The sequence below is a fragment of the Pan paniscus genome, chromosome 5 (genome assembly GCF_029289425.2).
Source record: "Pan paniscus chromosome 5, NHGRI_mPanPan1-v2.0_pri, whole genome shotgun sequence".
Lineage (NCBI taxonomy): Eukaryota > Metazoa > Chordata > Mammalia > Primates > Hominidae > Pan > Pan paniscus.
Window position 1 is genome coordinate 150,165,430 of NC_073254.2, and position 26,028 is coordinate 150,191,457.

The 26,028-nt window shown below is 40.5% G+C and overlaps 1 protein-coding gene across 1 annotated transcript in view; it reads right to left on the reverse strand.

Moving 5' to 3' along the window:
- Window positions 1–26,028, reverse strand: part of SAMD3 (sterile alpha motif domain containing 3) — a 192,182-nt gene that overhangs the window by 18,413 nt on the left and 147,741 nt on the right. Inside the window, exons 13-15 of the mRNA XM_003827645.5 lie at window positions 21,309–21,494; window positions 20,974–21,058; window positions 13,097–13,264 (exon numbers count right to left, since the gene is read on the reverse strand). Of these exons, the coding sequence (XP_003827693.4) occupies window positions 13,097–13,264; window positions 20,974–21,058; window positions 21,309–21,494 (439 nt within the window). The remainder of the gene's footprint in view (window positions 1–13,096; window positions 13,265–20,973; window positions 21,059–21,308; window positions 21,495–26,028) is intronic.

Genomic DNA, 26,028 nt, shown 5'->3' on the forward strand with positions numbered 1-26,028 from the left:
ATACTCCTGGCTAACTATAGTGTTCTCTGCAGATCGTCATCTCACTCATTCTCTAATTACCCAAGGGGTGTATTTGTCTGAGCTGTCCCGTATGGTAGCCACTAGCCACATGTGGCTTCTGAGCACGTGAAATGTGACTAGCCCAAATTGATATTTCTAATTTTTAACAATTTTAATTGTCATTTGTATTATTTTTTAATAGAAAAGTGGGTTTTGCTATGTTGCCCAGCTGGATTCTAACTCCTGGGCTCAAGCAATCCTCCTGCATTTGCCTCCCAAGTAGCTGGGACTACAGGCATGTGCCACTGAACCTGGCTTTTCTTTTTCCCCCAGGGATAGCCCAAATTGAAATGTAAGCTGCAAACACTGTATTTCAAATATTTAGTATGCAAAAAAAGAATGTAAAATACCTCATTAAAAATTTTTAAGAATGATTACATGTTGAAATAATATTTTGCATATAGTGAGTTAAATATACTATTAACGTTAATTCCATTTGCCACTTTTTAAAAATTTCTGCTACTAGAAAATTAAAAACTACATATGCAGCACATATTATATTTCTATTGGACAGTGTTGTGTTAGATACTAGGTGTTTCCTCATACCAAATCCCAATCATCCTCATTTCCAATTCTATTGTCGTCAAGTGTTGACTTGGAAATGATGTACCCCCCTATGGAACTTGAACAGTAGCTTAGCTTAGCATTCAGGCATGTGTCTCAGTCAATCAGCAGGCAGAGTTTCACCCATGCAACCTTGCCCCATGTTTCCAAGTGTGCAGCTTACTTGTAAAACTTCGCAGTATTAGTAAATATGCCACCTGCTAATGACAGTAATTGCACTCTATGTAGAATGAAATTAACTGTCAAGATTTTTCTTCAACTTTTGCTGTCTTGTTCAATTTTCTATCATGAGAGAAACATCTGTGGAAAAGGCTATAAAATAATTAGTATTTATGCAATAAATCATTATGTGTCAGGCCTAGTAAAAAACCAACAGTAAGTGTTGTAAGATAAATCCAAAGAAACTTAGTAAATATTCTTAACATTTGACTCACTAGGTAGTTTTTGTGCAACTTTAATTCTATTTTATTTCCAAGCCAAATAAATCTAACACACAAAGCTATTTCATAGCTTTCAAAGCTATAGGGTATATATGTACCCAATAAGTAGGAAAAGAAAATGTTTTAAGAGAGAAATGAATTATAGGTATAGTGTTAATAATTTAACACCTGGTAGTTTATGTGGAAGGCTTTGGAATACAAGAACATCCTAAAAGCATTTATCAAATCCATGCATCAGTATCCTACACCCAAAGTAGGTTGAAAAAAAAAAAAAAGAGGCACAAGTTAACCTCTCTAAAGAAATTGCCATGTTGTTCCAGTATATATTTGATAGAATATTTCACATCAGAATGCAGCAAAATGTTAGGTATTTTTTCCTCTATGTTTCAGACTTAGAGAAATGTCCTTAACATTAAGGTCACAAAAGAGACAATCAATTCATAGTACTGAGGGCTTAGAAAGAATCTTCAAATAAATTAGCTGTAAAAATGAAAACTAGGTGTTTTTACTTAGAGCAAAATCATTATTTCCTATGTTCTAAGTGTTCTTATTACAACAAATGGCAATAACTCTCATATATTTCCCCACGCTAAAGATAGTACAAGGACACAGATTGTAAAATCACAAGGGAGGATGGTAGGACTAGCCTGATCCTCAAAAAATGCCGTCATTGCTTCATGAAGCAGCACAGGCACAGGAGAATCACAGAGAAGTGGATCGAATGCTTGACACAGTGTGTTCAGAGTCCCTGGTATTACCTGCAACAGGCAAGATTACACTGCCGCACCTGATAACCCCCACACTTTATAGTGACAAAAGTTTATCACACATATGACATGCCCGTCTTGGGTCCTGCTCCTATCCTCCTTACCCAAGGACATGGCTCGATCATCTAGAATGTTGTCAGTTGTCACTAAAAAAAGGGGAAAATGAGGAATTGCATACTGGATCTTTAATGCTCATGTCACATCTGCTCACATTTCATTGGCCAGCCTTGTGACCACACCTAACTTCAAGGGGGTAGAGAAGGACAATCCTGCTGATTGTACAAAGGGAAAAAATTCGTTAAACTGGTAAGTAACAGGGCTGGGAGGGTTACATCAGGAAGATATAGCAATTATAAACTTATATACACCTAACAACAGAGCCCCCAAAACCATGAGACAAAAACTGACAGAACTGAAAGGCAAAATAGACAATTCCAGAATTATAGTTGGAGACTTCAATACTTCACTTTCAATAATAAATAGAACTACTAGAAAGATGATAAAAAAGGAACTAAAAAATTCAAACAACTGTTGTTTCTGGAGAAGACAACATACATTGTAAGAACTTGGAATCAGAAATAATGAATACATCATAAAATGAAGAGCTCTTAGTGATGAAATTAAAAGAAATTTTGAAGAAACTAATAGGACTGTTACTTATTTAAAACTCTTAAAGCAAAACAGAAACCAAATGTAGATTAAACTAACTGATAAAGATAAAATGATCTATGCACCTACATAACATTAAGAGCTTCCAAATCAAGAAAACTCCATTGCAGTTAGAAAACAAAACAAAACCAACAAAAACAAACAAACAAAAAAACACAGAAAGAGATAAGCAAAGGCTCCAGCTGAGATGTAAATGGTATTTACATCCTTTGTATTCTGCTTCAAGAAAACAAAATTATTTTCACCAAATATCAAATTTAGAGTGAATTTACCCCATAAAGACAGAGGAGAATCTTTTCAAAGTAGTTGAAAAGATCAGCCATAAATGTAAAGAGCTAGACACCTATAGAGTACACATCAAAATTTTTTCAGAAAATTTCTAAAGAATCACTGGCTATTATCAAAGTCAGCTTTTTTTTTCATGGCCAAAAAGTTTATGATAATAGGTTGATAGCTCTACCGGCTGAAAGAAACTTTAGTAATTAAGAAAAGAAAATGCATGCATTAGTCAAGAAAGTATTAAGAAGTTAAGCATTTCGGTAAGTATGTTTACATCCTGATGCTTCAAATGGGGCATTTGACAGAGGCCAAGAGGACCATCAAGGAATTTTTTGGTTGAAGAGATCCCCAAGGAAAGGATGAACATCGAGCTATGATGACATGGGGATCCAAGGTCCCGTGCCCCATGTAGACCAGATACGACCTCCTTCATCCCAGGGTCAGGACAGTAAGAGCAGGATCCCTCCACCAGTCCATCTCCATCCAGTTACAGCAGGATGCTTCCCCAAGAGCTAGCCAGAGCTTGTCCTGGTGCTCCCTGTGCTGGCCGATGCTCAGAACCTTCTTTTGGTTTAACACTCCCTCCATTCATGGCACCACAGCCCAGGATGTCATTCTGTGAGAGGGCAGATGCTACAAGGGGGTCCTGGGGGCTGGTTTAAGAGGACTCCCTCTTCCCCTTATTCTGAAAATGAGGATGAACTTACACAGAATCTTCTCCACTGAGGGACTCCCCTGACACAGCATATCTTCCACTGGGCAACAAAAAATGTCTCTACACTAAGTAGTACTAAGTAATAAACACTAAGTGGAAAATGCAATATAGAATGGCATAAGAACAGTCTGTATATGCTGTTAAATAGAGATATCCATGCAATGAACCACTTTCTCAACACCAATTACAAAACAGCCCATTTTCTTCATGGGTTTATGGTGCCACTTTTATTGTACAGTAAGTTCCCAAATAGACTTGGGTGTGTTCTGGGCATTCTCTCTTATTCCATTGGTCTATCAAAGATGACCTGCAGATGACTTAAAGATTTAAACATGAAAGTTAAAATTACAAACATAATAGAAGAAAGAGTAAGGGAGTAACTTTGTGACTTGGGGTATGGGAAAGACTGCAGTCTACAAATCAACAAGAAAAAGATGCAAACCCATTAGAAAACAGGCAATGGATCTAAAGAGGTAATTTTCTAGAAGAAATGCAAAAGGCTAACACACATATGAAGAGATGCCCAGACTCAGTAATCCATGGAAATGTAAATCACAGCAAGAATGAAATTATACTTTATACCTATTAGTCTTGGCAGCATTTTGAAGGCTAGATAATGGTAAGCATTGGCAGGAATACAGGGATCTGCACTGGTGTGGGAGTGAGACTAGCAAAGTCTTTCTGAAGAGCAACTGGTCAAATTAAGTACACGCATGCCTTGAGCCCCATCAGTTCCACTTCTGGATGTGCAACCCAAAGAAAGGACACACAGCTTCATAACCAGGCATGCATAACGGTGTTCTCTGTGGTGCAATTTGTAGTGGGAACAGGACTTGAGGCAAGAGTACTCTATAATGGTTAAAATCAATGGACTTGAAATATACACGAATGAATCTTTAAAAGAGTGTCAGTTTAAAAGGTGAAACCGAATGAGATAAAGAATCCTCATTTATGTTAAATCAAATATACATGAACCCCAAATGACAGAACACATTCTGGAACATTTACAAACAAACAAAAAATACATATGAAACGCTTTAAAATGGTTTCCTACAGTCAGAGGTGGGGAGAAAGGCAGATAGAAATGGGGACAGAAAGGAATAATAAAACCAGAAAAAGATCCAGCACAGGGCAACAGTGATAATGTGCCATGAAGTGAGAAGTTGGATTCATTCAACTTTAACACCTAAGGATTATGACAAAAAAAATACTACTGTATAAAGTACAATCTTACATTGCCATGCAGTTCCACATAATTCCTCTAAGCTTTTAAATCCAACATTTTCATCATTTTAACAAGATACTGTCAGTAACTTATGAAATTACTCAGTTAAGTGTACTGGTTTAAGAATCTAATTATATCTGTTTATAAATACACGATGAGGTACAGTAAGACACTTAAGAAAAGAAAGCAGATTTACCAATTCATGGGGCTATACGCTCTCTGGACCTAAAACTAAAAGTCAGATGCATAAGAAGCGATGGCACAGCTGCTGCATTGACTGCACGACCATACACGCAGCCACATGAGGTCTTGAGATTGGAAAGGCATTTTTAAACATTGCAAAATACCCGGCATTATGCAAGATTGGTCTGGGAACATAATGTGGGATTCTGACAAGCAAAGCTATATATATAACATGATGATAAGTCTTTCTAGCAGTGGGACATGAGGAACTCAGGTATGTTGACTCACAGGTGGTGCTTTGGCATTGCAGATGCTTCAAGTTTTGCAGCCAAAGAACATAGCTTAAGCAGAGCTAAAATGGCAAAGAGAATGCAGTGGGTGGAGGGTTAGGGACAAAAGATCTGCCCCCTCTGCTCAGACCTGCAGAAGTTCTGCAGCTGCCTGGTCTACCTGTGGAAGCCCATGTGACAGAACTAAGAAATCCACCCTGGCCAGGCGCGGTGGCTCATGCCTGTAATCCTAGCACTTTTGGAGGCCAAGGTGGGCGGATCACCTGAGGTCAGGAGTTTGAGACCAGCCTGCCCAACTTGGCAAAACCCCATCTTTACTAAAAATACAAAAAATTAGCAGGGCGTGGTGTTGCGTGCCTGTAATCCCAGCTACTCAGGCGGCTGAGGCAGGAGAATCGCTTGAATCCGGGAGGCAGGGGTTGCAGTGAGCCAAGATCATGCAACTGCACTCCAGCCTGGGCGATGAGTGAAACACCATCCAAAAAAAAAAAAAACAAAAACCAAAAAAATCCACCTTCTTTCATTAAGACATCTACCTTCAATTCTTTGGTAAATCCCATCAGACCACCAAAGGAAAAAAACAAAGAAAATTAAGCAAAACAAAAGAAAATCTCTTCCTCTATTTATCCCTTCCCAATATCTTCCTCCAGTTTAGCCAAACCCACTTTCTTGCCTTTGAGTGAATGGCCAGACTCCTGTGTCTTGCCTGCATCAACATTTTCGATCTCTGCAGCATAGGAAATAATTTTTTTCTGTATTATAAAAATATTGTGCCCAGTTAAAAAATTTTAAAACGTGAGAGTTACCCAAGTGTGTCTTAAACATTTTTAATGTTCAGAAATCTTTTTCTTTTTCTTTTTTTTCTTTTTTTCTTGAGACAGGGTCTGGCTCTGTCACCCAGGCTAGAGTGCAGTGGTGCGTTCTCAGCTCACTGAAGTCTCAACCTCCCCGGCTCAAGCAGTTCTCACACCTCAGCCTCATGAGTAGCTGGGACTTACAGGCACATGCCACCAGACCTGGCTAATTTTGTTTAGTTTTTGTAAAGAGGGGGTCTCAGTATGTTGCCCAGGCTGGTTTCAATATACGTGACACATGGACTCAAGTAATCCTCCTGTCTCAGTCTCCCAAAGTGCTGGGATTACAAACGTGAGCCACCATGCCTGGCTCAGCAATCTTAAAGACATTACAAAGGAGCTATCGACGGAAGAAGTTCAAACCAAAGATTAAAAATAATGTTGGTAATCACTCTGAAAAATAAAATTATATGAGATAAATTCAAATGATGGAACCCCACACACACACACACTTCTTAGTGTTTGTACATTTGCTTAATCCCCATGTAGTGTACAAAATACAGAAACAGTGTTTCTGTAATATTCCATTATAAATAGTTTTCTCATCCTTTAAAGCTTTTTGCTTTACAGAACATGAGAGCATAAACGGAGAGGCTATAGTCTTCAAAGAATCAGCGATTTGCACTATTTGTAAGGGGGAAAAAAGTTAAATCCTTACCAATTAGATTTGTTTGCCAGCAAAAATGTTGTCTCTGTAGACGTCAACAATGACCACCCTATCATCTCTTTTTTAGCCTTAGCTGGCAGGAAGGTCAAAACTAAATTCCATTACCATTTAACTGCTAACCCCAATACATTCAATTCCCTGTTCTTTCTGCAGCAAAGGGCCCTGGATTGACCATAGCAGGGTTCATCTTAGGATTCAAGCATGTCTTGGGGGCTAGAAAGGAAAAACCACGAAGAATGTAGTTCCATGAAGAAGGGACAGAAAATGTGAGTGTACAAGCTGGTTAAAAGATGATGTGTCAACACAAGAGGGGGGCTTGTATTTAGACTCGTGTCCAGGGGTGTGACCTCTTATCCCACGGACTGACCCTTGAGTTCTAAGGCTGGGGACAACTGCTGGGGACAATTGATTTTACCATTCATCAATTCCGTTGAATTTTGGTGGGAAATACCTCATAGAAAAAGAGGGGAAACTGAATGGAAGGGAACTCCACTTTATTCTACTGAAAATCGAATGTTCGAGAAAAGTAACTTATGCATAATGTAATACTGTTATTTTACAAAGTGATTTTTATTTTATTTCATTTTAAGTTTTGGGATACATGTGCAGAAAGTGCAGGTTTGTTAATAGGTACACATGTACCATGGTGGTTTGCTGCACCTATCAACCTGTCATCTAGGTTATAAGACCCACATGTATTAGGTGTTTGTCCTAATGCTCTCCCTCCCCTTGTCCCCCACCGCCAACAGGCCCTGGTGTATGATGTTCCCCTCCCTGTGTCCATGTTTTCATTGTTCAATTCCAACTTATGAATGAGAACACGTGGTGTGTTTGGTTTCCTGTTTCTGTGTCAGTTTGCTGAGAATGATGGCTTCCAGCTTCATCCACATCCCTGTAAAGGACACGAACTCATTCTTTTTTATGGCTGCATAGTATTCCATGGTGTATATGTGTCACATTTTCTTTATCCAGTCTATCATTGACGGCATTTGGGTTGGTTCCAAGTCTTTGCAATTGTAAATACTGGTAGCTTGATGGGAATAGCGTTGAATCTATAAATTACTTTAGGCAGTATGGCCATTTTCATGATATTGATTCTTCCTATCCATGAGCATGGAATGTCTTTTTTTTCCTTTGTGTCCTGTCTTATTTCTTGAGCAGTGGTTTGTAGTTCTCCTTGAAGAGGTCCTTCATGTCTCTTGTAAGTTGTATTCCTAGGTATTTTATTCTCTTTGTAGCAGTTGCAAATGGGAGTTCACTCATGATTTGGCTGTTTGTCTATTATTGGTGTATAGGAATGCTTGTGGTTTTTGCACATTGATTTTGTATCCTGAGAATTTGCTGAAGTTGCTTATCAGCTTAAGGAGTTTTTGGGCGAGATGATGGTGTTTCCTAAATATACAATCATGTCGTCTGCAAACAGAGACAATTTGACTTCCTCTCCTCCTATTTGAATACTCTTTATTTCTTTCTCTTGCCTGACTGCTCAGGCCAGAACTTCCAACACTATCTTGAATAAGAGTGGTGAGAGACGGCATCCTTGTCTTGTGCTGGTTTTCAAAGGGAATGCTTCCAGCTTTTGCCCATTCAGTGTGATGTTGGCTATGGGTTTGTCATAACTAGCTCTTATTATTTTGAGATATGTTCCATCAATACCTAGGTTATTGAGAGTTTTTAGCATCAAGGGATGTTGAATTTTATCGAAGGCCTTTTCTGCATCTACTGAGATAGGCATGTGGTTTTTGTCATTGGTTCTGTTTATGTAATGGATTATGTTTATTGATTTGCTTATGTTAAACCAGCCTTGCACACCAGGGATAAAGCTGACTTGATCGTGGGGGATAAACTTTTTGATGTGCTGCTGGATTTGGTTTGCCAGTATTTTATTGAAGATTTTTGCGTTGATGTTTGTCAGGGATATTGGCCTGAAATCTTCTGGTACATTGTATCTTTGTTCTCACTGGTTTCAAAGAACATCTTTGTTTCTGCCTTCATTTCATTATTTACCCAGTATCATTCAGGAGCAGGCTGTTCAATTTCCATGTAGTTGTGCAGTTTTCAGTGAGTTTCTTAATCCTGAACTCTAATTTGATTGCACTGCAGTCTGAGAGACTGTTATGATTTCCATTCTTTTACATTTGCTGAGGAGTGTTTTACTTCCAATTATGTGACCAATTTTAGAATACGTGCTATGTGGCACTGAGAAGAATCTATGTTCTGTTGATTTGAGGTGGAGAGTTCTGCAGATATCTATTAGGTCCACTTGGTTCAGAGCTGAGTTCAAGTCCTGAATATCCTTGTTAATTTTCTGACTCGTTGATCTGTCTGATATTGACAGTGGGGTGTTAAAGTCGCCTACTATTATTGTGTGGGAGTCTAAGTCTCTTTGCAGGTCTCCAAGAACTGGTTTTATGAATCTGGGTGCTCCTGTACTAGGTGCATATATATTTAGCATAGTTAGCTCTTCTTGTTGCATTGATCCCTTTACCATTATGTAATGCCTTTCTTTGTCTTTTTTGATCTTTGTTGGTATAAAGTCTGTTTTATCAGAGACTAGGATTGCAACCCCTGCTCTTTTTTTGCTTTCCATTTGCTTGGTAAATATTCCTCCATCCCTTTGTTTTGAGCCTATGTGTGTCTTTGCACCTGAGATGGGTCTCCTGAATGCAGCACACTGATGGGTCTTGACTCTTTATCCAATTTGCCAGTCTGTGTCTTTTAATTGAGGCATTTAGTCCATTTACATTTAAGGCTAATATTGTTATGTGTGAATTTGATCCTGTCATCATGATGCTAGCTGGTTATTTTGCCCATTAGTTGATGCAGTTTCTTTATCGCGTCATTGGTCTTTATATTTTGGTTTGTTTTTGCAGTGGCTGGTACCAGTTTTTCCTTTCCATATTTTGTGCTTCCTTAAGGAGCTCTTGTAAAGCAGGCCCAGTGGTGACAAAACCCCTCAGCATTTGCTTGTCTGTAGAGGACTTTATTTCTCCTCCACATATGAAGCTTAGTTTGGCTGGATATGAAATTTTGGGTTGAAAATTCTTTTCTTTAAGAATGTTGAATATTGGCCCCCACTCTTTTCTGGCTTGTAGGGTTTCTGCAGAGAGATCTGCTGTTAGTCTAATGGGCTTCCCTTTATGGGTAACCTGGCCTTTCTCTCTGGCTGCCCTTAACATTTTTTCCTTCATTTCAACCCTGGTGAGTCTGACAATCATGTGTTTTGGGTTGCTCTTCTTGAGGAGTATCTTAGTGGTGTTCTCTGTATTTCCTGAATTTGCATGTTGGCCTGTCTTGCTAGGTTGGGGAAGTTCTCCTGGATAATAACCAGAAGTGTGTTTTCCAACTTGGTTCCATTCTCCCTGTCACTTTCAGGTACACCTATCAATCGTATGTTTGTTCTTTTTACATAGTCCCATATTTCTTGGAGGCTTTGTTCATTCATTTTCATGCTTTTTTCTCTAATCTTTTCTTCATGCCTTATTTCAGTAAGTTGATCTTCAATCTTTGATATCCTTTCTTCCACTTGATTGATTCCACTATCGATACTTGACGAAGTTCTCATGCTGTGTTTTTCAGCTCCATCAGGTCATTTATGTTCCTCTCTAAACTGGTTATTCTAGTTAGCAGTTCCTGTAACCTTTTATCAAGGTTCTGAGCTTCCTTGCATTGGGTTAGAACACGCTCCTTTAGCTCAGAGGAGTTTGTTATTACCCACCTTCTGAAGCCGTCATCAATCTCATTTTCTGTTCAGTTTTGTGCCCTTGTTGGAAAGGAGTTGCTGTCATTTGGAGGAGAAGAGGAATTCTGGTTTTTGGAATTTTCAGCGTTTTTGCACTGGTTTTTCCTCATCTTCATGGATTTATCTACCTTTGATCTTTGATGACCTTTGGATGGGATTTTTGTGTGGGAGTCCTTTATGTTGACATTGATGTTGTTGCTTTTTGTTTGTTAGTTTTTCTTCTAACAGATCCCTCTTCTGCAGGTCTGCTACAGTTTGCTGGAAGTCCACTCCAGATGCTATTCGTCTGGGTATCACCAGTTGAGGCTGCAGAACAGCAAAGATCACTGCCTACTCCTTCCTCTGGAAGCTTCGTCCCAGAGGGGCACTGGCCAGATGCCAGCCAGAGCTCTCCTGAATGAGGTGTCTGTCGACCCCTGTTGGGAGGTTTCTCCCAGTCAGGAGGCACTGGGGTCAGGGACCCACTTGAGGAGGCAGTCTGTCCCTTAGCAGAGCTGGTGCGCTGTGCTGGGAGAATCCCTCTTGTCAGAATCAGCTGCTCTCTTCAGAGCCAGCAGGCAGGAAGGATTAAAGCCACTGAAGCTGCACCCACAGCTGCCCCTTCCCCCAGGCACTCTGTCCCATGGAGATGGGGATTATGTCTGTAAGCCCCTGAGTGGGGCTGTTATCTTTCCTTCAGAGATGCCCTGCCCAGTGAGGAGGAATCTAGAGAAGCAGTCTGGCCACAGCCACTTTGCTGTGTCCAGCCCAGACCTCCCAGCCTCCTTAGTACTATCAGGAGAAAACTGCCTACTAAAGCCCCAGTAATGGCGGACGGCCATCCCCCCACCAAGCTCGATCATCCCAGGTCAACTTCAGACTGCTGTGCTGGCAGTGAGAATTTCAAGCCCGTGGTTCTTAGCTTGCTGGGCTCCATGGGAGTGGGACCCACTGAGCAAGACCACTTGGCTCCCTGGCTTCAGCCCCTTTTCCAGGGGATTGAACAGTTCTGTCTCACTGGGGTTCAGGCGCCACTGGGGTATGAAAAAATAGTCCTGCAGCTAGCTCAGTGTCTGCCCAAACAGTCACCCAATTTTGTGCTTGAAACCCAGGGCCCTGGAGGTGTAGGCATACAAGGCAATCTCCTGATCTGCAGATTGCAAAAACTGTGGGAAAAGTGTAGTAACCCAGCCAGGTAGCACAGTCCCTCATGGCTTCCTTTGGCTTGGGGAAGGAGGTCCCTGGCTCCTTGCAATTCCCAGGTGAAGCAATGCCTCACCCAGCTTCTGTTCATCCTCTGTGCATTGGACCCATTGCCTAACCAGTCCCAATGAGATGAAGTGGGTACCTCAGTTGGAAATGCAGAAATTACCCACCTTCTGCATTGGTCTCTTTGGGAGCTAGCTGCAGACTGGAGCTGTTCCTATTCGGCCATCTTGGTCCCTCTCACAAAGTGATTTTTAAGAACATAAAAGAGTGCCAAATAAATATGATTCTATCTTATAATTTTAGTTTGTAATTGGAATTTTGCAAAGTTTCTAAAAAGTTTCTTTTAGGGCACCTTTCAGCTGTCTTGTCTTTTTGTCAAAGAACAGTTTTAGAACTATGTTATCTTAACTGACCTATTATTTTGAAAGCGTCACTGAAAATTAGAATAAGATATTTAAAGTACATACTTTCATCCGAGTTTTGCATGATGCATGATGCTGGGATAAGTGGTTTACAAAATATATTTAAAATATTCCTATCGTATGGATCTTATAACTAGCACTAGTAAAACTGAGGTGACTCAATGCTTTGCCCTTTTACTATCCAATAAACATACCAGATGAAAAAGAAAATAGAATATTTACACCAAGTACATTCACTAATATAAACATGTTTGTTGAAGAGTTAGGATTTACATATTCACATTGGATCAAGATAGAAACAGAATTGGGAGGACAAGAGATTTCACTTTCATACTTGGTAGTTCAGACATCCTTGTTAAAGAGTTCAATCTACTTTGATAGCAGGGGAAATTTTTGTTTCTGAGGAATTTCGGTGCTCTGAGGTAGAAAAGGAATATATATAGGATCTCAGACAATTGGAATTCCCATGACCTCCCAGGTGCTGAGGGTTGAATCTCCAGGCCCTCCCACAGGCCCTCAGCCTGGAGCTCCCGACAACCACTTCTGGGTTGGGGTGGAAAGGCTTCAGGACCAGCAGGGAAGGGAAGGCCACAATGGAGTTTTGTATCCATGCATGTGGGTTATTTCTTCCCTGAAACCTGGAGACCAGAGGCTACCTAACTCAGACAAAGTGAGTATTAAAAAACTTCCTGTAGCAATAAGAGCATCAAGAACATAAGACGCATTGTAGGATAAGAGCAAAAAAAAAAAAATTATTCAAGGACTCAAACTTAAGGGTTTTCCGAAGTTTTTGAAGGTTGTGAAAAAAACTGGACACGAGATGTTCAGTAATTGTTTTGGGAATTCTTTTCTTGCAAATATCACACTCATTGTTAGCCAGGCAAAACAGACTTTCTTGGTTCTTAACTATACTTCAAATTTTAAAAAGGTATCTTATTTTGTTTTAATTATTTTAAATGCTATTATTTATTATCCCTTAATCAATATATCAATCTATCAAATCATCAGAACATTTAGGAATTCAATCTTACTTTTATCTGGACAAGTTTAATTTCATCAAATCTTATATCAGCAAGAGATTTCCTTGTCTGGCCTCTTCGGTGTCCAAATTTACACTTATTTCTAATCACTTGCTCATCATCTTCTATGGGTCTTCGAACATATTTAAAGCGATCTTTGAGGGCTCGTTTCCATAAAAACTGTAAAATAACAAAACAGGCCAGTTAATCTTCAAGGAGATTGAGATAATCCTATATAAACAATACGTCTATACAACAACAATACATACCTATCATCTTTGGGCTTGAAATTATTTTCACATCATGGTAATAGAAACAATATATCTATCCTTCCTTTTATCCTCACAGCAATCTTGTGACACTGCTACAGAAATTATAAACCCTAAGTTATAGGTAAGCAGACAAAGTCACAGAAATATAAATCTTTTCCCAATGTCATATGGTTATTGAGTAAATATATTGGTTCTTGAACCTGGATTTTCTAATTCCCAAAAGTGATACTTTCCACTATACTCTGTCTCCACAACCAATTCCATTTTTCTAGTGGGTTCTAGAAAAGACCTGATAGTGGCTTATGGATTGATGCATTTTCTTTAAAAATAATTTCCTGTCATCTTTTGAAATTTGTTTTGATGAGTACTATTGGCATTCACTCCCTAAGTGTGTGTGGTGCCTCTACTGTTTCAAACACAAAGACCAACTCCCCACTCTGGGAGGGAGAAGGGTGTAGACGGACCTCACTTTCAGTGTAGCAGAGGGATGAGTAATTTCAATATAGAGTGAAAAGTATTATAATAGGGGAAGATACATCATTCATTTACATTGTGTTAGGAGACCATAAAAGCCTTCCTGTAGGAAGTGAATCTAAACTGCGGCTTAGGTCTTAGGGTCAGGTAATTGCATGAAGGGATGGAGATAGCAATGGGGAATGCCAGTTGGGTAGATGCACAGAAGTTCCGGAAGGATGAAGCTGCATGTGCAATGGAATAGAGGGAGAGCTGGTGCCCTTTAGAGAACTACCAAGAGTTGCACGAGGCTGGAGCACAGAGCTCAAGATGAGGGAATGACAGAGGATGGGGTAAAAAATAAGGTGGGAGAGAGGAGCCAGCCCAATCATCAAGGGCCACGGTCACCCCATTAAGGAACCTCAATGTAATCCTGAACCAGATCTTAAATCTGTCTCTGTGGACAGGCTGTATTAGAATCTCATAGGAACTTTTGCCCTTGGTTTTTCCTCTAAAGCAATGGTTCTCAAAATTTAGCCTGAATCAATTCCTGGAGGACCTGTTAGAGCACAGGTTGCTGAGGACCACTCTCAGCATCTCTGATTTTAAGGTCAGGGGTAAGCTGAGAGTGTGCGTTTCTTGCAAGTTCCCATGTGATGCTGCTGCTTGCTACTGTTCGGGAGATTGGAATGGAGCCCAGATGTCTGTATTTTTTAAACCTCTACAGAGAATTCGTCAGAACAGCCAGGTTAGGAAGTCTTCCTAGGCCATGTTGAGTTGGGAGAGTGAATGGTCCAGATTTGAGCTCTGGAAGGATCTGTCTGGCATGTGGAGTTTTTGTGAGACCAGAGACATGGACAACACCTAGGAAGCACCCCTGGACTTCTTCCTCAATATGCCAACATCTCTTCCACTGCTGGGCCTTCAGTTTGGGCCTGGAAAGCTTTATCCCTCTGTTCCCACACCTAGATGGTATGTAGTTAACCCTTGCTTTGCCTTCAGGTCTCAGCTTAGCCTGTGCTTCATGGAAGTGTCCTCTGGCTTCTGTAACAGCTTGGTGTTGGATCTCCCCTTTCTTCATTGGCACTTATCACAGTGGTAATCTACCCTCATCTATGTGATACTTTGTCTGTTTCTATTTATATTTCTTTTTCTTTTCTTTTCCTTTCTCTTTTCCCTCCCTCACTTCCTTCCTTCCTTCCTTTCCTCTAGGCTATAAGCACATAAAGAAAGGCTCATGCCTGCTTTGCCCACCAAGCCCAGCACGGTGCTTCATGCATGCTAGAAACTATAAATGTTGATGTCTTGTGTCAATACTCTGTGAAGCAGGAGATGCAGGTGTCAGCATGACAGACCAGAAGCAAGACTCTGAGTCTTGGCAGTGCTTAGCTGGTAACTAACTCACTGCATGAGTGGTGGCTCAACCCTTCTCTTTTTTTTAGATGGAGTTTCACTCTTGTTGCTCAGGCTGGAGTGCAATGGCGCAATCTTGGCTCACTGCAATCTCCACCTCCTGGGCTCAAGCGATTCTCCTGCCTCAGCCTCCTGAGTAGCTGGGATTACAGACATGTGCCACCACAGCCAGCTAATTTTTTGTATTTTTAGTAGAGACGAGGTTTCTCCATGTTAGTCAGGCTGGACTCAAACTCCCAACCTCAGGTAATCTGCGCACCTCGGCCTCCCAAAGTGCTGGGATTACAGGCGTGAGCCACCACGCGCCCAGCTGGCCCAACCCTTCTTGAAGACAGTGCCTTAGGGCTGCTTCTGCTGCTCATCTCCCCTGCAATGCCATGTGATTGAATAGATCCCCACAGTGAGTGCGGGGAAGGAAAAAAAAAAAAACCCTTGCAGGCATATGGGCCTGTGTTTCCCTCGAGCCCTGGCCAAGAGAGAAAGTGGTAAGTTGCCGAATGGCTTTGGGCATGTTTTCTAAGCTCTATTTCCTCATGGGCCAATGGGAATGCCACCAAAGTAACATTAGCCAAATGCTTGGCACTTAGATTTTGCCGTTCCTGGTTATATGGTTTGTAAGTCCCAATGAGAGTAATCCCTGAAAGCACCATAGCCTAAGTTGGGAAGACTGCAGGTCCAAGTACTAGTGTGAATACATATCAGCCAAGTAACCCCTCTTAATTTTAGTTTCTTCAACTATAAAACGGAACAATAAGATCTGTCCTATCAACTGCACTGGCTTTTTGGGAGAGTGAGTAGCTACTCATTGAAGATATTTGTAAACTAAAGTGCTGTTTGTAAAGTCCTTCAACAGCCCTAGTAAGAAAGGCAGTGGTTGAGGGTTGGAGTACGGCTTCAGCACTGATTAAGCTCCCAGGTATGCATGAGTCAGAGGTGCCTTATCACCTCCCATAGGCTTGCTTGTGAGCCTGGACTTTACCATTGCTGTTTTACCACAGAACAGACAAAAAGAATGGCTTGTATTTTTCTTAGCCATGAAATATGAACTAAAGCAAGTATAGTACATTTTTTTCCCATATGTTTCCTATAGCTCTGAAGGGTTTTTAAATGTGCTGAACCTGGTGGGAGGTATTATAGCAATCAACGGCTAGGACATTTTTAAATTGCCAATTTCTTCTTTCTAGCCTCTCCCATCTCTCCTTATTAACTGTCTGATAGGAACAGAAAAAGGACAAATCAAATACAATCTTCCACATGAGTATTCAATCAATTAGTATTTACTGAGAATCTGCTATATGCCTGACACCATGAGTTACTTACGCAGACGCCTCAGGTAGGCAGACTCAGTAGGAAATATTTATGTTATAGAATAATCATCCCTCTCCTCCATGTTTCCAGCTAGAGAGGGTGTAGAAAGTTCTACATGAAGACAGCTCTCCGTCAACCACACTGAAATAAAAAATGACCCTGAAATTGCAGACCTCCTGTTGTGACATATGAAGCAGTCCACAGCATCACGAGCAGATCTTTGCACATTCAAATGCAGAATGTGGACCGTCTTACATGGCAACTGGACTAGACTTGTCCAAAAAGCAAATATCCAGAAAAATAAAAAAGGGTATGGAGAGACTGTCTAGGCAAAAAAAAAAAAAAAAAAAAAAAATTAAAGAGACATAATAACGAATGCAATGCATAATACTCAATTAGATATTATAGCAAAAAACTATTTTTAAAACATTTTTGAAAAATTGGAGAAATGTGAATATGGATTGTATATGATATTATGCACTTATTGCTAATTTTCTTGGGTATAAGAATGGTATTGTGGTTATATAAGAGATTGTTCTTATTCTTTTTTTTTTTTTTTTTGGAGATGAAGTCTCGCTCTTGACCCCCAGGCTAGAGTACGACGACACTGATCTTGGCTCACTGCAACCTCTGCCTCCTGGGTTCAAGCGATTCTCCTGCCTCAGCCTCCCGTGTAGCTGGGAATACAGTTACCTGCCACCATGCCCAGCTAATTTTTGTGTTTTTAGTAGAAACGGGGTTTCACCATGTTGGCCAGGCTGGTCTTGAACTCCTGACCTCAGGTGATCCACCCGCCTCAGCCTCCCAAAGTGCTAGGATTACAGGCGTGAACCACTGTACACGACCTTTTTTTTATTATTATTATTTTTGAGACAGGGTTTTGCTCTGTCATCCAGGCCGGAGTGCAGTAGTGCAATCATAGCTCACTGCTGTCTCAACCTCCTGGGCTCTAGTGGTCCTCCCACCTCAGCCTCCCAAGTGGCTGAGACTACAGGCTCATGCCACCATACCTGGCTAATTTTTTTTTTTTTTTTTTGTAGGGATGGGGTTTTACCATGTTGCCCAGGCTGGTCTTGAACTCCTGGGATCAAGTGATCCGTCCACCTTGGCCTCCCAAAATGCTGAGATTATAGGCGTGAACCACCACTCCCAGCTGTTCTTATAAGATATATGTTATGGTGTTTAGGGATGACATCTGCAACTTGCTTTTAAATGCTCAACCAAAACAAACAAACAAACAAACAAATATGACAGAAGAAAAATAAATGTGGCAAAAAAAATCCCTAATCTAGATCAGTAACTCTCAGCCAGTGACGTGATGTTGCTCCTCTCCCTCCCCTTGTTTGGTTTTGTTGTTGTTGTTGCTTTGTTTTGTTTTGTTTTTTAAGAGAAATTTTGCTTTATCCTGTAGTGTGCTTACTTTAGTGATGTTTGGGGACATGTCTGGTTGTTACAACTGGGTGGACAGAGTGCTACTCACACCTAGTGGGTGCCAGGGATGCTACTAAATATACTTCAATATACTAGACAGTCTCCAGCAGAAAGAATTATCCAGCCCCAAAGGTAAACAGTCAAGAGGTTGAGAAAATCCATGTTGTTAGGAGTATATGCATATCAATGTAGCATTCTTTCAACTTTTGTTCAGATTTGAAACTTTTCTTTTCTTTTTTCTTTTTCTTTCTTTCTTTCTTTTTTTTTTTTTTTTGAGACAGAGTTCCGCTCTTGTTACCTGGGCTGGAGTGCAATGGCGTGATCTCAGCTCACTGCAACCTCGGCCTCCCGGTTCAAGCAATTCTCCTGCATCAGCCTCCTGAGTAGCTGGGATTAAAGGTGCCACCACCATGCCCGGCTAATTTTTGTATTTTTAGTAGAGAGAGAGTTTCACCATGTTGGCCAGGCTGGTCTCAAACTCCTGACCTCAGGTGATCTGCCCGCCTTGGCCTCCCAAAGTGCTGGGATTATAGGCATGAGCCACCGCACCCGGCCCCAAATTTTTCAAAATTAAGAGGTAAAAATAAACTTAGCCCTAAAAATAACCAAGTTTGTGCACCCTTTTTCTTTCTCCACCCCTGCCTCCCATTAATGTTCTCTGAAATTTTGTACATTTTCCACTGTAACATTAGAAACACAACCTCACACACACTCGCAGGGAGAATTTGGGTAAACATCCATCCAGGCACCAGAGTTTCTCCTTCTACTCTATGAGTGCAAATCTGAGCCCTAATCTGCTAAGCAATTTTGCACACATCTCTTTATCAGTTAACGGTCCTTAGTGAATGTCACTGGGAACAGATGTGGATAAAATGGACACAAGAGCAAAGAAAGCATTATTTGTTACTTTGTACATGTCTCACTTTGATAACCATCAAACTAAAGGTCAAAAGGTATTGAATCAATATGGATTTGCTTATATATATGCAAAGATTCTCTAGAGGGACTCTAATAGTATTGGTTACTTATGGGGAGGAAAATTAGGTGGCTGCAGAAGCAAGGGCGGGTGGGAAACTTTTCTATTTATACCCTTTTGTAGTTTTTGAATTTTGAGCTATGTAAATATGTAATTTATTCAAACAGTAAATGTAAATTAAAAAAAAAAAAACACAAGTTCTATCCTGGCTAACATGGTGAAACTCCATGTCTACTAAAAATACAACAAATTAGCTGGGCGTGGTGGGGGGCACCTGTAGTCCCAGCTACTCGGGAGGCTGAGGCAGGAGAATGGCGTGAACCCAGGAGGCGGAGCTTGCAGTGAGTTGAGATCGTGCCACTGCACTCCAGCCTGGGCGACAGAGCAAGACTCTGTCTCAAAAAAAAAAAAAAAAAAAACCACAAGTTCTATACACAGTAATACTGATTAGACATTAAGTTGGTAGATTTATCTCCAATGTAGAAGAAATTCTGAGAATCAGTTTTGTCAGCCATATTGACATGATTGTCAATGTTGGGATGCCAGGTTTGTTTAGTATTGTTGTTGTTGCCTTGTTTTTTTTCCTTCATTTTGTTTTGTTTTTTTAGAGGAAATTCAATTTCTTCTCTAGTGCACTTTATATGCAGCAGCATATTTTGGAAAGGATGTCATCCTAGAAGCAAGAATACCTGAATTCTAATCTTGGCTTTAATAACTATCATTTTTCCAGACATGGTATACAACATCTTTCCTCAGTCTGAGTGGTGAAAAAAACCTTTAATTACCTCTCCCATTGAGAAAATTCTGTGATTCTCTCCATATATAATGAACCTTTTCTTGAAAATACAAAAAAAGAAGGAAGAAAGGAAGGAAGGAAAGAAGGAAGGAAGGAAGGAAGGAAGGGAGGGAGGGAGGGAGGGAGGGAGGGAGGGGTAAATACAAATAAGGAAGGAAGAAAGGAAGGAGGGAAGAAAGAGGGAGGGAGGAAGGAAGGAAGGACGGAAAGCAGGATGGAAGGAAAGGAGGAAGGGAGGGAGGAAACGGAGCCTTAAAATGTCTTTATGACATGGCTGCACCTGCTTCAGAGCTGTCATCAAGTGTTTCTTGCCTTCTCAGACCCAGTGGAGCTGTTGTCTGGCTTTGAGGTCTGGGCCTCCAGCCTTATGGCCCTGTCAGATCTCTGCTTGCTGTCCTGATAAAAACAGACCCTCAGGATGCTCTGGGGCAGCAGTTCTTATTTATTTATTTATTTATTTTTTTTTTTTGAGACGGAGTCTTGCTCTCTCACCCAGGCTGGAGTATAGTGGCGCGATCTCAGCTCACTGCAACCTCCGCCTCCTGGGTTCAAGCAATTCTCTGGGGTAGCAGTTCTAAGCTCTGGTTGCACATTAGGATTCCTAGAGATTCAGATTGAATTAATTTGAGGATGGGATTATTCTAATGTACAACCACGGCTGAGAACCACTGCCGTTGACGTTTCAACACAAAGTTTGCTGTTTGAACCTGCCTGTCTCCTGGATTTCAAAGACCAGTGTCTTCATTGCACAACAATGTGAATATAATCAACACTATTGAACTGTACCTAAGAATAGTTAATAAAAAATTGAGTGTTTATGATGCTGTAACTTTATGAGTTAAGGAACAATTACAAGGAACTGTAGCTATGTATACATAAAGGTAGATGGTCTATTATTCCCTGTATCTCTATATGCCATATGCATACACATTGGTAGGCATATCTAAAGAAGATAGATGTCTTTTTGTGCTTTACTGTCTCAGATGTCTGTGAAAAGATGTATGTGAAAAGAAGCATGGACTAACAGAAAGTGAAAGACAGAAACAAAGTCGGAGAGAGACCAAAGAGACAAAGAGTCAGAAAAACAGAAACAGATAGACCTAGATACATAGACAGAATGAGAGAGAGAGAGAGAGAGACACCAAGAAAAGATGGGTGGAGCATAAAATTACTGGGCAACACAAGGCAATTATTTTAAGATAGTCTGAAATTAACAGGATGGTGCCATGTGGTCACTTACGAAGCCACAGCCGTCCTCATCCAGGAAAGGGTGGGCCTGCAGCAGGGCATTAACTACGTCATTGTACTGCTGGGTGCTGGGGTACCTGTTCACCAAAACAAGGAGGATATGTTTCACTTCAAGCAACCCACATTCCTTCCTTTAAGATGAGTCTAATTACACTCATTTTTCTTCACATTTTTCCATATAACAAAAAGAGATTTAAATATTGGGCAATTGGGACCTATTACCAATATGTCATCCACAATCTGAAGAGAGTTGATTCCACAGGAATTCTACTCTATTCTGAAACAGACCCTTTCCCAAAGCAGCAAGCTTGTCCTGTTGTCACTCACAGTGAGCCTTCCAGATACTTAGTCATGTCGGCCTGGAGAAACTCAATGATCCTTATCCTCATGCTGTGATCCGGGCACTTCTGCTCTGCTAACATGCATTTGACATCATAGGGAAACTCTGGTAAAACATAGGACTTCGTCCATTGTAATGCTTTGCTTCTTGCTAGAATATGTTTCATATTTCTTCTGTGAAATAAAAACACACAAAGAATGAAATTCTATTCCAAATATATGCAGTTTATTAATTTGCTACATCCTGAGAACTTATGAAATAAACAACTTTCCTGAGACCCAAATATATGGAAGTCATCAAGCCATCTTCCATCCATTCGTCCATCCACGAATGTTTGAAGACTCATTAAGTGTCTTTGTCCATTCACACAACACATAAATATTTATTCTTTAGAAAAAGTCATAATAATATAGACTTTAGAATAAAGCCTGAAGTTGAAATGCATACTAATTCATTTTTCTTAAAGAGAAAATGTAATGCATAGCTCAAAACTAGACAATATACTTAACGAAAAGAAAATACATTGCAATTCAGCAAAGCAAATGAGGCCTACCATAAAGTCTTAGCACCTGTTAAGAAAATTCTTCTAATTAATTTATTCTGCTGTTGTTTATAATTAAATACAAGATCCACCTAATTTAGTTTGTCTTTGCCTATTTTGATAAGGTGAACTTAGTTTCCAAATTAAATTTAAGTAACAGATATTCCGATTCTATCCTGATGAAATTTCTATGAAGGGCTACAGAAAACTATAACTACAGAAGGCAGATCAGGAGTTGCCTGGGGCTGAGGGTGGATAAAATTGGTAGTGATTATTTGTTGTACAAGCATATAAAGCTGCTAAAATTAACTGAGCTATTCACTTTATTTTTATTTTTTATTTTATTATTCTTATTTTTTAAGATGGAGTCTCACTCTGTCGCCAGGCTGGAGTGCAATGGCACGATCTCGGCTCACTGCAACCTCCACCTCCTGGGTTCAAGCGACTCCCCTGCCTCAGCCTCCCAAGTAGCTGGGACTACAGGCGTGTGCCACCACACCCAGCTAATTTTTTGTATTTTAGTAGAGATGGAGTTTCACCATGTTGGCCAGGATGGTCTCAATCTCCTGACCTCATGATCTGCCCACCTTGGCCTCCCAAAGTGCTGGGATTACAGGCCTGAGCCACTGCATCTGCCCAATTTTTTTTTTTTTTTTTTAGACAGAGTCTTGCTCTGCCATCCAGGCTGGTGTGCAGTGGTGCAATCCCAGCTCACTGCAGCCTTGACCTCCTGGTCTCAAGCAATCTTCCCACTTCAGCCTCCCAAATAGCTGGGACTACAGGCACGTGCCACCATGCCCAGCTAATATTTTTTATTTTTTGTGGAGATGGGGTCTCACTACGTTGCCCAGTTTCGTCTCGAATTCTAGGCTCAAGTGATCCTCTTGCCGTGGCTCCCCAAAGTGTCGGGATTACAGGCATGAGCCAACACAGCTAGCCTCTTGTTCACTTTAAATGGGTGAACTTTATGCTATGTAAATGAAACATCAATAAGGCTGTTTATAAAATTATCAGAACAACGTTCAAGCCTTAAAGTTAGTGACTGACCACTAAGTGTGCAAAATGAAGACTCTATATTAATAAAGTGTCCAAGTAACAATTAATCAAAGGCACTAGGTAGCTCTTAACCCATTTATAAATAGGATCGATTTGTGGTGGAAGTAAAGAAACAGAGGCGGCCGAGGCGGGCGGATCACGAGGTCAGGAGATCGAGACCATCCTGGCTAACACGGTGAAACCCCGTCTCTACTAAAAATACAAAAAATTAGCCGGGCGTGGTAGCGGGCGCCTGTAGTCCCAGCTGCTCGGGAGGCTGAGGCAGGAGAATGGCGTGAACCCGGGAGGCGGAGCTTGCAGTGAGCCGAGATCACGCCACTGCACTCCAGCCTGGGCGACAGAGCGAGACTCCGTCTCAAAAAAAAAAAAAAAAAAAGAAAAGAAAAGAAACAGAGGCAAGCCAAGTAGAAGACAACAGGAAGATTTCCTAAATTGGCCTAAGTAGGTTAATTTTCTGATAACCATGGAACCCTTAGTGGCCCAAGCAACATTCAGATGAATTTTGAAAGACTAGGATTCTTTTAGCATTTTAGGTCATCCTTTATAAGAATGCACGAGCTATAATGCGATATGGAGAATCAAGCACACAGGAGAAAGCACTCTCACATCCATTTTTATGATAAGCTCCCTTTCCTTTTTTCCCCCTTTGGCGGTCCCTACTATATCAGTGGTGAAATTATGTACTGGCTAAAATAAGCACACCAATATTTAATACTTGACCCAATACCACAACAGGATATTTCCAGATGTAAGCCTCTGCTGTAGCCCAATCTATTTTCTAGTATGTTTCTCTTTCATTTTGTTCATTCATTCAACGAGTATTTATTAGGGGTCTACTAAATGCCAATTACTCTTTCACAATCCTCATTTTCTTCCATATTCTATTACTTTGTTTCTTTCTCCCATGGCCAAATTACCTCTCCTGTATCTACTGAGACCTAGAAGTATAAAGTAATGGCCAGTTTTGTTGGATGTCTTTTGTGCCTTCCTGGGATTTTTTTTTTTTTTTTTTTTTTTTTTTTTGAGACGGAGTCTTGCTCTGTCACCCAGGCTGGAGTGCAGTGGTGCAATCTCGGCTCACTGCAACCTCCGCCTCCCGGGTTCAAGCGATTCTCCTGCCTCAGCCTCCTGAGTAGCTGGGACTACAGGCGCATGCCACCGTGCCTGGCTAATTTTTTTTTATTTTTGGTATAGACAGTGTTTCACCATGTTGGCCAGGATGGTCTCAATCTCCTGATCTTGTGATCTGCCCACCTCGGCCTCCCAAAGCGCTGGGATTACAGGTGTGAGCCACCGTGCCTGGGCCTTCCTAGCATTTTTTAAAAGTGATGTAACTTGGCAGGTGTTAAGCTGGTTTCAGTAATCTTAGCATCTATTTCCTTTTCCCCAGTGATTTTCAAGTAGCTAAATTAGCTGCCTGCCGGGTCCAGGTTTTTGAAGTTGTTATGTTACTTAGTACCACCTCAACAGATAAGTTCAATGTTCCAGTGTTATAAAATAAAGCTCGTTACACTGTTTGTCTTTTTATTCTACATACTTTCCCTCCTTTTTTTTTTCAGTGTCGAGATGGAGACTATACTGCATGGTATTATTTCTATCAAACATCCACAATGTAGCTAGACATATAAAGGATCCAAGGAGACAGATACTCCATCTTGCTCTAAATAGAGGTATTAGGAAAGATCAGAAGCATCAAATTTTCATTTTCTTTACATTAAAACAATGTAAGAAGATATTCTGGAATTGACTAAAAAGCAACCCATGCCACCTAATACCAGTCAAAATGAGTATTACACACGAAAAGTGACTCATCAGAAATTAAAAATACATTCTAATTTGGAAGCAGATAACTGCAGGCAAAATCATTTCTCATCTGTAAAATTATATTTGCATTGGATTAAAAAAAGCTTTACTGTGAGGTTAAGATTATTCATAATATTTTTATTAAGCTAGAGTTGGGCAGAACACCATAATAAGTCAGCCAAAAGTAAGGGCAGGGAGCAGACAGCAGTTCAACCCAAAGGACGGTTATATTACTGTTCCCACCTCAGAACCAGGCTCTTCGACAAAATCAGCACCACGAAGCAACAGATCTCTAACCCAAGGTATCTCAATCCTGGGTGCACAGTAGAATCAACTAGGAAGCTTTTAAAACATGTTAATGCCTACAATTGGCCCCCTGCTAACTGAATCAGAGTTCACTGCTTACTAAATTCTCAGCTTATGTGTAGAGCTTATATTTGCAATAAAATAAAACTTATAATAAAGTTAAGACAACACATTTGATACTTGGCCATATCATTATTGTATTAGGTGCAATTTAAAAAATGATTAGATGGCATTTTCATAAAAAAGCTAACTGACTCTCCAACATTTTCTAACTTTAGTAAGAGTGAAAAAATATCCAATTCTTTCCCTGCTTCCAAAGAGCATATGGTATACTCTGATGAGGCTCACACAGGGTAGGAAAGATGGCTCTGTTAAGAACGGGCTCAGGTGAGCACCAGCTCTCTAAGGAAAAATCTGAATGCACAGAAGAACAGCAGTTGGTAGGGAGCAGAAGAAACACAGATGTTACATGAGGGCGGGGACTTTTTGTTTAATCTCCAGTATATATAACATTGCTTAGCAGAGTTGATAACACAGTGATTTTTTGTTGAAAGAATAAACCAGGCATCTGAAAGAAGTAGCTACCTAAGCAGGGCTGAATTTGATGTGGTCTCGGCAAAGATGTGGACACTTCACTGGTCCGTGATTGCATTCATTACCCTGTAGATTCGGCTCCCCATTTATGCTCCAGGCATGTCTTTGAAATCACCTTCATCCTGCTTTTCCCTAACCTCTCTTACCTCAATCTCTTCCCAATCACCTCACCGGGACTGCTTCCTCTAAAGTCAATAATGATTTCCTAATTGACAAATTCAGGGCCTTTGACCATAAGTTTTTACAAGAGCTTCATAACTGCATTTAGTGTTATTGACTACTTCCTCACACCCCTTTTCTTCCTTAACTTCCTTGACACTGTTTCATTTTCCTGCTTCTCTTCCAATCTCTCTGACAACTTGTTTATTTGCTGATTTATACCTCCTTTACTTTCTGTGAGAATTTGC